Consider the following 14084-nt stretch of genomic DNA (forward strand, 5'->3'; position numbering starts at 1 on the left):
ACAGATTCCCTATCCCCTCTTACCTTTCAAATTCTGCCATCAAAATAGCATGTGTGAATTTTTAGTGATACACATTATTTTGTGTGACCCCCTGCACAAGAGTTGATTTCATGCAATGTGCTCACTGAAGGGAGGCTGACCTGAAAGTAAACATCTGCCTGACTGAGCTCTGCCCTGGACAGTATTAGAAAGATTTCATCATTTTCTGAAGTTAATTTTTGGCTCCCTCCTGCACATTTGGCTACTCCAAAATAAAGTTCCACAGGCTGTGGAAAACTTTGCATAATAATGTGTCACTAAAAAATTCTGTACTATAGATAATTTCTTTAATGGCTATTTTGTGATGTAGATACAGAAAAGTCTGAGCAACTCCTTTTAACCACCCCAAAATCACAAAATGCTAAGCACTGAAACATGAAATCCATTTGGTATAACATTCTGGTGCTGCATTTATGATTGCAACTGTAATACAGGTATTTTGATCAGTACTGTTTCAGCTGTTTGTTGGTGAATTCTGTACAAATATTGACCATACTGTGAAAATTGTTGACATACCAGCATTTCTTTTCCAGTTGAGAAAGAGTTCTCTTTCAAGTTTCTGGTGCTCATGATTACAGAACTCACACATGCATCCATCTGTTAGTGCCAACCTGCTTTTGATGACAAAGTGAAACAATAATCTTATAGAAGTAATCTCTGCCTTTGGTTTCCAATGCCCTTTAATTTTGTGTTGATACTCAGTAGAGCAAGTAATTCCATCCTTCTGTATGGAAAGGGTTCTGAGTTCCTCTTCTTCAGTGCAAGGGGATGTTTCCATTGCTATCAGCTTCTCCTATTTCTGATCTGATTGCCCACACACAAACACTGTAACTCACAGAGTATCAGCAAATGTGTTAAATGAGAAAATATAGGAATGTACACCAGGGAAAAGGCACATCTGACCATGCATTCATTAGCAGTTTATTTTGAACAAAATAGTCTGCTACTGTTAATATTTTAGTTAGGAAGATAATTAAATCTGAAGGAAAAACTATAAGTTAGAGATCATTAGAAATGACTGGCTGGGTGTCTGATCTTAGGAGTCTGAATAACTAGAACATATGCATGCCTTGCTTTATATCACAGCTTTACTATTTACACTTTCATTCTTCAGCTTTTTTATCACATTTTGTCCTTCTTGGCAAAAGAGCTATTTGGGTGAATCATAAAGTTTAGAATTGTGATTCATTGTTAAAGACAGCTTTGTTTCTATCTGTCTTGTATAATGAAGGTTTTGATACAAATCATGTCAAGTTAAATGAATGTCATAAAACTGTAACTTGGGTCAATGCAGAGGAAAGAGAATAAAAGGGTTTGGTGGTTTCTGTGTTTGTTTTTTTTTTCTTTTTAATTATTTTCTTTAGAATAGTTTTTTTAAAAATGCTTGTTAGATATTCATGCAGATAATGAGCAAGTATTTATAGCTGGTCCTAAGCACAGTAAAATGGCATTTGATACTGAGAAGCAAATTAATTGCTGTAATGATGAACTTTATTTGAAGAAGGCTGGTGATCATGACAATTGTATTGAATTCCTATGATGAATGAACATCTGAATTTGTATCACTGATAAAATGCCTTTTAATGGTGGGCAAGCAGGCCAGGAATGTATTACAGAACTGAAACAACTTAAGACTTGTGTCTTTTGTTCTAAACCTCAAGAGGAGATGATATGTGTGCATCAGCAAGGAGTTTGAATCTTCCTTTTGACCCTACCCAACAAGAAAAGGAAATACAGAGAAAAGCCTTATTTGACTGCAACAACATTTATGTTTATTTTCATAAGCTGTTTCTCACCTAACAAGATTATTTCATCAGATGTATTGATGAGTCACCCGAAATCCAGGAGAGAGAGGCACAGTGGTGGCAAATGCAAAATACCTCCTTCCCCTATCCCCAAGAAAATAAAAATAAGATAATAACCACCAGCCAAAAACTAGACAAGAGAATAAATGCTTGTAAAGCTACTAAGCTTGAAAGCTACTAAGTCTGAAATTGTGAACAACTTAGGCAGGTATGTGTTATGTTATGCTTACATCTTAAATCTGTGTTAGCAAATCTTTGCTTCAGTGACTTATGAAGGAACTTAGAAATACAGCTCAAATCCCTTTTGAATTGTACAGGAAAACCTAAGAAAGTTAATAAAACTTGTTTTGCCAGTAGCTCCTGCATATTTAAGTAGGGCTTCTTGGGCTGCATCCCAATGGTAGTGAAGACGACATGTAGCAGATGAGAAGCTCGAGTGCCCAAACTGCAATAACCAAATCACAAATGATGTATATGGATGGATGCACATGGTAAGGGCCACCCCAGTGACTGAAAAGGGATTTGCAGAAGGATGCACAGCCTGCAGTCCTTGCCACCATGAATCTTCCTCAGAGTTTTGCAGGAGGAATGGGATGAAAATTGCAAAATATGTCAGCATGTTCTGTAATAGCAAGAGGAAGGTTATTTGTAAATTTAAACAGAAGTTAAAGTGACCTGGCTGTCAGAGAAAATACCTGAATAGCTGTGCTTGATGTCACTGGGAATTGACCTTATTAGAGACCTGGTCTTGAGCTCTCACGATGCTTCATTCACAGGCTGTACGCAGTAATTTGAAAGACACAGGAATGTGAGGAAGCTTCCCAGGATGGCCATGGGTGCACAGAGAGGCCTTGCAGGCTTGTCAGAGCCATGGGCAGGCTTGAAGGCAGAACCAGTGGTCAAAATCTCTTTGCTCACTCTGTAGCTGAACGGGGACAGCAGCCTCCCTCTCCAGGCATCACTAATGGAGGCAGGGATTTGGTGTTGTGGGTGTTATATGGCCCTATTGAAAGCACAGGAAAGAATTCAAAATCATGGAGTGCTGCTTTTCATGGAGCTATAAACTACTGTTTTAATGTCATTGAGACTTAACAGAGGGGAGTGCTCTATTGCTTGGTTTGTATTTTAGTCACTGCAAAGTACAGTGATCAGCTTCAGGAGTCATAAGTAAGAACTTGGGCAGCTGCTCAAAATCAGTGTTTACATGAGAATTTAATTTTTTATTTGCAAAAAAAAAAGAGCCACAATCTCCCAACAACATTATTTGTTCAGAAATACATTGTTATTGTCTTTAGAGCATAAGAAGCACTCAGTCTTGTATTTTCACAATATTATGGTCATATGCTCCTTCTTAAGATACTTTGTGATAGGAATATTTTGTCACACTGAGTCAAGTCTGCTGTGTCACACAAAGAAGGAAATAAACATAGATGAAATCATAGCTTAGACAGCACAGATAAAAGGCATAAGAAAAGTTAGTGTGCTGAAATAATGCTTGTTTTCTAGAATTGAGAAAGAATATTTTTGTTGTTAAAAATACTTAGCAATTGAAAAAAATGATATCACAAGTGTGTTGTAAAAGAAAGGACAATGGAGAATCTAGAGAACCTTCATTTATAAAGAAATTTTTAGGTATAGGAGCCACTGAATCTCACACCTCAGTGAACTGTCAGTGAAGTATGCTAATGATGGTAGCACTGCAAAGGTTTTTATATAAACTCACACATAACATGACTTGCTAAAATACAACCTCAGTGCTTCATTATACCAGCAAGAAATATATTAGCCTGTAGTCTCCTGTGGGGACTTGGTGGAAACAATGCTATCTGATAAAGTTTTAATTACATCAGAGTCCCATATCTATAAAATCTAGACTGCTTTTTATTTCCCACCTTTCTTCTGGGAGCTAATAGTTGTTAAACACCAGAACAATTTTATAAATGAATGGTTTCCATGTTAAATTTGATTTTTCTGTTAGCTGTACTCTTGTTTTATGTTTTCACTTAATAATTACTGTATTTAATTCAGTAATGGAGGAACCATGAGCTTTCCACTTACTGCTAATACCTGTAATAAATATAATGTGATGGTACAATATAAAATAATTAGCCTGGAACACTATGGCTTTATAGTAGTTGAAGACACTTCTCTATATAGTGAGTAAATCATCAATCTCAGCAACCTCTACTTAAACAGCCATAGGTTTGATCAAAGAGGCAGGGAATGAGTTTGCCCAGATTAACTTGTGAGTGTAAAAAGTAACTCCTCTAACAGTGAGAGCATTTCAGATGTCAAGACAGATAGCTGGCCAAAAGAATATATTAATAGAATGTGTGCAGTTGTCAAAATCCCTGCTTCTTATACTGGAAAAATACCCACTTTTCAGCAGTCCTAAGGAGTATAAACCTTTCACATTGATACTTGAATCTGGAAAATGACAATAGTAAAGCTGAACATAGATCAAATCATCCAGGTCTTGTCAACTAGAAGTAGCATGAATAGTTATGAAAAGACACTGTGAAAATTAAGATCCAGGAACTTATTTAGTATGTCTTCTACTTTGTGTTGTTATTAAGGTGAAATATTTATGTCTTGAGAATGAAGAGTTTTCCTACTTTGATTGCTGTTGTACAGTTGGCAGTTAATCTGGAAAAAAAACAAAGTGTTAATCTTCAGGAGAGCTTTTCACCTGAATCTGCCTGATGTAAATTAGGTGCATTAATATGAGTCTGAAAAAATTTATGACGTAATGGATATCTGCTCATGGAGTAATGTTTTATAACTAGGAAGGATGAGGGAATTAATATTGGTTTTAGAAAAAGTCAATTTAGCTGGAAGGGATGTTCTTTGGTGGACAACATTTATTCTCCTATCCAAAGGCTAGATGGAGAGCCAGTTTGTAAAATTAGTATTAAACTTTTGAAGAAAGTTATTAAAGATTATTGGCAAGTTAGTTGACTGTCTTTTAGCCCTTGGCTAGGTATAGTTTTCACTGTTAAAAATGGTGGCCTCTATCTCCCTGAGAATGCTGTGAAGATAATGAAATTAGTTTTGCTGATGTGTGCATGTAGCAGGGCCAAACTCAAGACAGAGGATTTAGGTTTCACCTCTGTGAATTTCCATATGATAAAACTAGTCTGAACCGTGTTTTTATCTTAGGAATATTGATGTGTGCTATTAGCAGAGAAGACCATCTCACAAGAATCCAAAGTTATAGCCTAGGCTTCTATTGGAGGATAGCAGTTTGACTTGTGTTTTTCCAAAATATTTATGTAATAGAAATCTGATAGTATGGATTTTCAATTTTTAGATATTTGATTTTTCTCACCGAATCACTGTAATTATATCTGAAAAAAAATTCCTCGTGTAAACTACACCAATAGTAATAGGATTTAACAGAATAATTGTATTAGACAGTGTGCAGCTGGTCAGTCCCCCAGTAAGCACAACCTAATGCAGTACTGAGCCTATTACAAACTGCTGGCAGCCCTGCTCCAAAGGGCAGTCGAGGATCAGGGAAGTTGTGTGCTCAGTATCTCAGGAGAAACACATCTTCCTCCCTTTCTGTGTTTTCCAGTAGATGGGTGGCAAAAACTTGGGAATTTGGATATGTCTTATTAGGCACACAGACTTGAAATGGAGCACATGGGTCATCAAGTTCAGCTTCCTAAGTCATTATGAGGCAGAAATTTAGTTTAGAACTGTCAGACTAAAAATCTTTTTAAAGAAATCACAGGTCACTAGACCATTACAATTACCTTAAAGCAATATATATAAAAAAAAAAGTTTCCTTAACTATGCTTCCTTTTTTCCTCCAGGAAGAAATAGTTATAGACTCATAGAATATCCTGAGTTGGAAGGGACCTGCAGGAAGTCCAACACCTGGCCCTGCACAGGATAGCCCCAAGAGTCACACCATGTGACTAAGTGTTGTCCTAATGCTTTTTGAACTCTGTCAGGCTTGGTGCAGTGATTGCTTCCCTGGGAAGCCTCTTTCAGTTCCCACCTGGGTGAAGTACCTTTCCTAATGTCTAAACTATTGCCCCCTTACACAGCCTTGGGCCATTCCCTCTCATCCTTCCAGTGGTCACCAGAGAGAAAAGATGGGCACCTGCCCCTCTTCTTGCCCACTTATAGGCAGTTTCCTCTTTTATTTTGAAGTGTTGCATTCATACTCCCCTTTTCTTCAACAGCTAAACTTGATTTTTTGTCATTCATGCTAATAAAGCAGTTATTGTTAGCACAATTGAAAAGCTATGCTTAAACCATAGAGTGTAATATAAAAAACTATATTCCTTCATATGAATACAGAATATTTGGATGCAATGCTACTGCAACAATAGAGTCGAGCTACCACTTCTACTGTGTGCTGTCAGATGCCAAGAAGCATAAATATAATTCTGTTGTGTGAACAAACAACTAGAAGTTTCCTGTCTTGTTACTGTATAATAAGTCTTACGATGTTTTGAGGAAGGAGCTAAAGTTAGGTTTATTAAGCTTAGATATGCAGCCATGCTTAAAAAAATACTTGAGAAACAATTACAGAGCACTGTTGACTTTCATGAAGGGGTAGAGTGCCTCCTCAGCAAGTTTGCTGGTGATACAAACTGGGATGAGTGGTTGATACCACAAAGGGTGTAGCCATTCAGAAGGATCCAGAGATTAGGAGAGATGGGCAGGGAACAACCATCTGATATTCAACAAGGGCAAGTGCAGGGTCCTGCACCAGGGCTGACCTCCTGGAGAGCAGCTCTGTGGAGAAGGGCCTGGGGGTCATAGTGGACAATGAGCTGTCTGAGCCAGTGATGCCCTTTGTGCCCAAAAATGCCAATGGTGTCCTGGGATGCATTAGGAAGAGCATTGCTGGCAGGGTGAGGGGGATGATCCTGCCCCTCTACTCAGCCCTGGTGAGGCAGCTCCTGGCATCCAGTTCTGGGCTCCTTAGTGCAAGAGAGATATGGAACTCCTGGAGCAGATCCAGCTGAGGGTGACAATGATGTTTAGGGGACTGAAGCATCTCTCTTGTGAGGAAAGACTGAGAGAGCTGTTCACTCTTGAGGAGACTAAGAGTGGATCATGTCAATGTCTGTGAGTATTTGAAGGGAGAATGTCAAGATGATGGAGCCAGGTTCTTCTTGGTGGTGCCAAGATTTAGAACAAGAGGCAACAGGCAGAAACTGAAGCACAGAAAGTTACACCTGAACATGAGGAAGAGCATTTTACTGTGAGGATGGCTGACCACTGGAACAGATTGCCCAGAGAAGTTGTGGAGCCTCCTTCCCTGGAGGTATTCAAGAGCCTTCTGGGCACAATTCTGTGCCATGTGCACTAGGGGACCCTGCTTGAGCAGGCACCTCCAGTGGTCCCTTAACATTAACCATTCTGTGATTGTTAAAGACTATATTAATGAAAGTGCCCTCCCTATTCTTTGTAAATCCTTGTGTTCCAGCTCCTTACTTTTGTGTGACCTGATGTTTCCTTAAGGAACTTGTTTTTCTTCTTAAGCAGGAAGCTTTTTTTCAGGTCATGCCATCTTGTTCTATAGAGTTGTACCCCTGTTGGCTGACAATCTTTCCCTTTGAAACCTGCTGTATTCTTCAAATCTTTTTCAGGACCAAAAATTGCTGAGGAACATCAGGTGCCAATGTTGTTGTAAAGGGTTAACTCAAATATTCTTCTAAATTTTAAGTCTATCCATATTTCTAAAATTCAATCCACTGATAAAACTTTGTAACTTATACAATTAAGTTACTTAGGATGATATTGCAAGTTTTTTTAATGTCTGAGATGTTGATTACATCAGTGATACTAGGAGAAATTATAATATGTAACAGGTATGGATAACATGGTGAAACCTTTATAATATTTGCAGTTGTCTATAGGGTTTTTTTTTCCTGGTAAGTCCTGATTAATTAATTAATTTTTAAACAAAATCTTAAGTGACAAATGTATTCATTCAAGGTAAAACAGTGGAAACTACTGAGTTGTTTTAGAGGTATTCTGGGCTTTCAGTGTGATTTTCTGATAGAATATTGTAGACTTTATTTAACTGAATAGAGACATTCATTTAAAAAAAAAAAAAAAAAAAGGTAAATTAGACTCCATCTCTTTTTGCTTCCAGCAATTACTTGTCGCAGACAAGACGGAGGACAAGCTGACATCAGTGAGTGCCTTAAATACTCTGGCCCATTACCACCCTTAACACAGATGTGCCAGATTCCCTGCCAAGATGATTGTCAGTTCACAAACTGGTCAAAATTCTCTCCCTGTAATGGGGACTGCGGAGGAGTCAGGACAAGGAAACGCACTCTTGTTGGTAAGAGTAACAAGCAAATAATGCTTATTTATTAATTATTGATAACACTTTGTTTAAAACCTGAGGACTTCAGAGGTTCCCTTATGACAAGTGTTTGTCATAGTGGCAGAAAGCAGATCCAGTGTCATGCTTTATGTACTGCTGGTGGAGCAATATCCAGGAGTAGAAACTTGTGCCATATGCCAGAGACTCTTGATATAGGTAAGTGGCTGGAGAGAAGATGGGAGAATGTAGAAGAATTCCTTTCTTCTTTTTTTCTGAATATGGTGCACACATCTTTGGTTTGTTTTTTTTTTTTTTTCCTCTGTTGGAGTTTTTTTATTCTTGTGGGTTTGTTTTTTTTTTTGACAGACAAGTCAGCAATCACCTCACCTTAACAGAATGAGATGTTAACTGACTTGTCTTCCTCTTCCCACACTGGTCTCAACTAAAGCAGACTTCTTTCTCTCGTGGTGTTTTTTGGTGCATTTAGAATTACTATGACAGTTGAGCATTTTTCAGCATTTTGCTGTAGATCACTATTTTCAGCCTTAAGCTTTGGCTTACCTGTTTTGAACTTAGCTGCAGTCTTGAATGTCAGATTTATCATTAAGCCAGTCCTTTCTCTGGCTGAATGTTTGCTCTCCCAGTTTTCTCTTTCTCCATTTTTCATTGTCTACATCCAGCACTACAAACCACATGAGGCAATACACTGCTTAATTTTTTTGCCTTATTTCTTGAGACAAGTAATAATGCTTTTATTTTGTGTCCCAAGAAGCCTCTTTAGGTTTTACTTAGCAGAATAAAAAGATTTACCAGTGATGCCCTTGCCACAGACTTGTCCTAGTTCTAAATAATGGACACTGTTCCACTTCAAAACATTTTTTTCTTCAGCTATTTTTCCATCTGTTGTTTGTTGGGCTTTTTTAAATTATTATTTCTTCTGCATAAAATGAAAAAAAAAAAAATGCCCTGCTTCTAAATTATAATTGAAACCTCAAGAGTGAGGCTTGGCCTCTGTCACAGCACTCTTTGCCAATTAGTCTCTATTGTCTGTGGTGGAGGAAAGCTAGCTAAGGGGGGTGCCCATTAGCAGGCTCAGAAAGAATGTGATAGGATCCAAACCCAATCCCCATCTCCATCCCCCTGTAAATCAGAAGACCAGTGGACAATGAATAATTCATGATCTTCCAGAAGCCTCACTGTGACTGTCTAATAATTCCAGTAAGCTTTATGTCAGGTTTGCTTCCACAAGGGAAAAAATGAACAAAACTGACTAACAATATTTTCCTTATTTTAAAAACAAAGCAAGAAAGTACATATTCTCCTACCACATTATTAAAACTTTGTGATACCTCCTGTCCTCATTTAAGTTATCTCTTCAAACTTTCCAACTCTGTGATATGTGCTATGGTGTATTCTCTGTGGCAATGTGTTACCCAGACTAATTCATAATGCTTGACTTGGAATAAATTCATTATTATTCCTGGTAAATACTTCCAAAGGAGAAGCATACACTTAGTAAGAAGTTGTGCTGTCAAAAGAATGATGAACTTTTCTTCAGGTACCCATTTCCTATTCTAAATAAAGGCAGTAGCAAATACAAGAACAAGAACTAAAGTTATTTCGAGTGCCTTGTTTTGAATAGAAAGGAAAATGCTGCAGAATATTAATTTTCAGCAATATCTAAGTAACAGCTACTCAGATACTACTTACTAACACCCACTACTTTTCCAAAGGTTACTACATTAATTTATATGAACTGTCTGGTATGGAAAGGAAAACTAAGCAAACTTTACCAAAGAGAATATTTAAATATATTTAATAGAAAGGGGAAATTGAGTGGGCTATGCTCCAGTTCAGGAAAGGAACAAGAACAGAACTGAACAGAACCAAATTCAGAGAAGGAGCTTATTCTATTAAAAGGGAAGAATGGTAATTATGAACAAATGCATGAACTCGAAAAAGCTTGATCCAGATTGAAATATTGTTATTGAACTGCACGCTGTGGATGTAATAGGAGAAAAAGTGTATTTAATTGCTTTTTCAAACTTTATTTCTGAAACATTTTTATCCCAATTAAATATAAATTACATCTTCTTTTTAAAAAATAAGTTGCCTTTGTGCAAATTGTAGCTATCCACTACTTTAGAAATTCAAGTCAATAATTAATTTAATAAAAATTAATGTAAGAGGTATTAGTCATATGTGTGTAGTTGCAAGCACTTGTTACAGAAGTAATGAAATTTTTGGGAGAAAAGCTGGAAACTGATACAAATTTGCTAATAACTATTTCTTCTCTCTAGGAAAAAGCAAGAAAAAGGACAAATGTCGAAATTCTCAGTTGTACCCTCTGATCGAGAACCAGTTTTGCCCGTGTGACAAGTACAGTGCTCAGCCCGTGGGGAACTGGTCAGACTGCATTTTGCCAGAGGGGAAGATGGAAGTGCTGCTGGGAATGAAGGTCCAGGCAGATGTTAAGGAGTGTGGGCAGGGCTATCGCTACCAGGCCATGGCGTGCTACGACCAGGACAATCGACTTGTGGAAACGTCACGATGCAACAGCCACGGTATTTACCAGCCTACTTCACTTCATTTCATCTGCTTGCTTAAGTGCTTTGTCTAAATTTAACATTATGTCTGCACAAGTAGAATTAGCACATTAATATTTGTTGGTTAGGCTGCCTTTTATCCCAAAATGCCTTCAAACCCAGCATGTTTTTGCTGACCTTTAAAATAGCAAAATTCAGTAAAATCATGATAAGCTACTAACTAGGTATTTTAATTGAAAAAATTAAAATCTGTTTTCTTTATTGATAACTGTACTTAGAAATTTGAGAATAAAGCCATTTAGAAGAGGCAAATTCACAAAAAATAAATGAGCACAGGACTATTTTGGAAAGGCTGATTCTTTAGATAGCTTTAAACTCCTTAAATAGCCTTATCTCTACCATTTGTTTTTCAGCACCTTAACTAACAGGCATGCATTGATCTGAGTTCAACAGCACACAGCACTTTTTCTCCATGTAGATCTGTCATGTGTAAAACTAGGATGGTTAAAGACTTTATATTTTTTTATATTTGCATTGCTCCAGGAAGGAACAGTGTTCTTTCCTAAAGGGGATGCATCTGTAGCATTCTGATCAAAATTGGCAGTTTCTGGTTTTCAGTGAGCCAGAAATGTGCTAATTGACATCAGTGGAGTTTTTGTGTTCATTTTTTTTTCTGCTTGCTTTGCAAACTTTTATCTGAGCAATTGGTATGAAAAGCTTGATGTTAGTGCCATTAAAAGGTCAATCTAAGTTTAATTCACACATGCATTCTACTTTGTAATGTTAAGATATCAGAAATTTCATTTATTTACTTGGATCTGTATAAAGTAGCTGATCAAAGAAATTGATTTAGTCACTTTTAATTTTCACTATTAATTCCAGTTTAGAGATATGATAAACTAGAGATTCAATGTATCAAGTCAAGGTGTTAGCATATACTATGTTAGAAATTCATGATTTTTCAGCATTAAGTTCAGAGTAACCTTTGAAAAGTGGAAAAATATAGAAGCACTTCAGTATGTAGGCAACTAGAGGAAGTGATGGCTCACTGCCAATCAGTTTTCAATGCCTTGAAGAATGGGCACTGCCAGCTTTTGTGTCGAAAAAAGGAAAGAAACTGTTTGTCCAAGAGCATGTTGTTGGTGTTGTACGTGGTAGGTAACATGCTGCTGCTAGGAACAGCTTTTTGTGTAGAACAAGGATGGATGTAGCTGCTTTCAAACCCTGGCAGTGCATTTTGAGGTGCAATTCTGCTGCAAAAATGAAAGAAATAGAAGAGGAATAAAAAAGTATTTAAAAAGGATATTCTAAACCATCATGGTTTACCCTGGCATAACTCTGTCCTCATGATAGTAATTTCTGATCCAATAGATTTTATCAGTGAATGTGGCCTACATTCACAGTGACCACAATGAATAATAATCCAGTGGAAAAGCAGCTAACAATGTGTTACTGTTATTCCTGCTATAGTCAGAGCTACAGCTTACACACTATTAGCATTCACAGGCATCCTTCCAAAAACACAATATACCATTGCTTTGTTGTGCTCTTTCCTTCTCAAGTTCCATCCCTTTTTTGCTCATGGGAGACTTGAAGTCTCTTTTAACTTTGTAAAATGGAAGTGTTTTCTTGCCATTACTGTATTTATTGTAGGTTGGGAAGCCTGAACCCTTTGTTTTTAGGTGTTGTTTTGTTTTGAATTCTTTCTTTCTAGATCAGTTGATAAGGTATCTGGTTCCTTGATACTCCACTACACCACTTCCCACCTCACAACCCTCCTGTCTGTGTTTTCTCATCTGTTCCATCTGAGAGGGAGAGTATGTATTAACTTGGTCCATGGTGTAATGTGTGAGCAGATGAAGCTTGGAATTATTATTGAACTAATCCTGTATTCCTTCTACCTTCCTAAAATTGTTTGACAGGAATCTCATGTATACAAGAAATGAAGTATCTAATATGATTTTGATGATAAAGGTTTAAACTGTTGCCAATGAATATGCCACTAAATTTATGGTTTCCTTTCCAGTAGATCCTCTGATATTGGTAGGTATTGTACATACATAAGGCTTACCTAATTTACTGTCTGCCTTCAGCATTTTTCCAGGTTTAGCATACTTTTTCAAATACAAGAGAGCTAGAGCAAATTACATAGATTTTTCAATCCAATCTCAGTATGTTTATTGCCTTTTCTGAATAACTACTTTGTATTCATGCGTTGCATTCTGATGATTTGTTTTATTTTTCTCAACATGTACAAACTGCTGCTTTAAGTTAAATCTTATTTTATATCTTCCCAATATTTATTTATGATGTTTTCTTGTTTTTCTCATGCCCTTGTTGTGTGACAGTTCTTCAGTTTGCCATCTTCTAGGTTTCAGTGTGCTCTTTCGTTTTTGTTTTTTTTTCCCCTTGTGTTTTGCTGTTGTTTGGGTTTGTTTTGTTTTGCTTTGTTTTGTTTTGTTTTCTTTAAGAACAAACATAAGAGCTATATTATGCCAAATCAACAAGGGACTTCTGTATTACCACAATAGTACCCCACCTGCTGGAAAATAAAAGTGCCTTGTGGCTTCCCATCAATCTGAATTTGACTTTTCAAGCAGAACTTGACAGGACACATAATTCAAGCCTACTTGGGTTATTTTTTAAATTTTACCAGAGGTGCTTATTTCCCTACAGAAATGAGTTTTCACTAATTTCATAACTGATTTTTCATTTTTCCTTAATTTTATTGCTGATCCAATCAAGTGTCATCAGGTTTTCCCACTATGTTCTCTTTTTTACACTTAGTTCCTGTGGGGGTCTTATTTCTTTTCCAAGCAATATATTATTTCCAAGCAGTTTTTGTAGGATATGATTTGGTGAATTAGCTCACACTAGGAGAGAAAACAAGACCAACATTTAAGGGAAGATATTTCCTGTCTGGTATCCAATTTGAACTTTTCTTGTCTTCTGACGCTATGAAATCCTGAAATGGGAAAGGGACATGATTGAACTTCTTCAGCTGTGACAGCAACCTCTAAATCTGACAAGAGGGACAAAGTGCACCCACACTGATGTTCTTAATACATCATGAGATATGGTTTTTTTTATATATTCAAATGACACAAGAAATTCAAATTGTGAGACTTTCAGAAGTTTTATGTAAATATTGCCAAGTAAATTTACAAGGCCATGAGCAGGCCAGTGTTGCAAGTCATTTTGTTTTGAGTGGAAGGAATGAGAAGACAGATCTGCTCTGCTGTGCCAAAAAATTCATGTGCTGTTTGTTTTGCAAAATGTTGTTTGGTTATCATCACAATGTAGTTGATTTATTCAGAAAATAAAAGGTAAACAGAAGCAGAAGAATAAATACTTCAGAGCTCTTTTTCCTGCTTGACACATCTCATGTTCAAA

At 37.0% G+C, this 14084-nt stretch overlaps 1 protein-coding gene across 1 annotated transcript in view; it reads left to right on the forward strand.

Annotated features, from left to right (window-relative positions):
• The window catches only part of THSD7A (thrombospondin type 1 domain containing 7A), a 254711-nt gene that overhangs the window by 205308 nt on the left and 35319 nt on the right, over positions 1 to 14084 (forward strand). Inside the window, exons 14-15 of the mRNA XM_056484539.1 lie at positions 7966 to 8160; positions 10446 to 10709. Of these exons, the coding sequence (XP_056340514.1) occupies positions 7966 to 8160; positions 10446 to 10709 (459 nt within the window). The remainder of the gene's footprint in view (positions 1 to 7965; positions 8161 to 10445; positions 10710 to 14084) is intronic.

Source organism: Oenanthe melanoleuca, chromosome 2, assembly GCF_029582105.1.
Source record: "Oenanthe melanoleuca isolate GR-GAL-2019-014 chromosome 2, OMel1.0, whole genome shotgun sequence".
NCBI lineage: Eukaryota > Metazoa > Chordata > Aves > Passeriformes > Muscicapidae > Oenanthe > Oenanthe melanoleuca.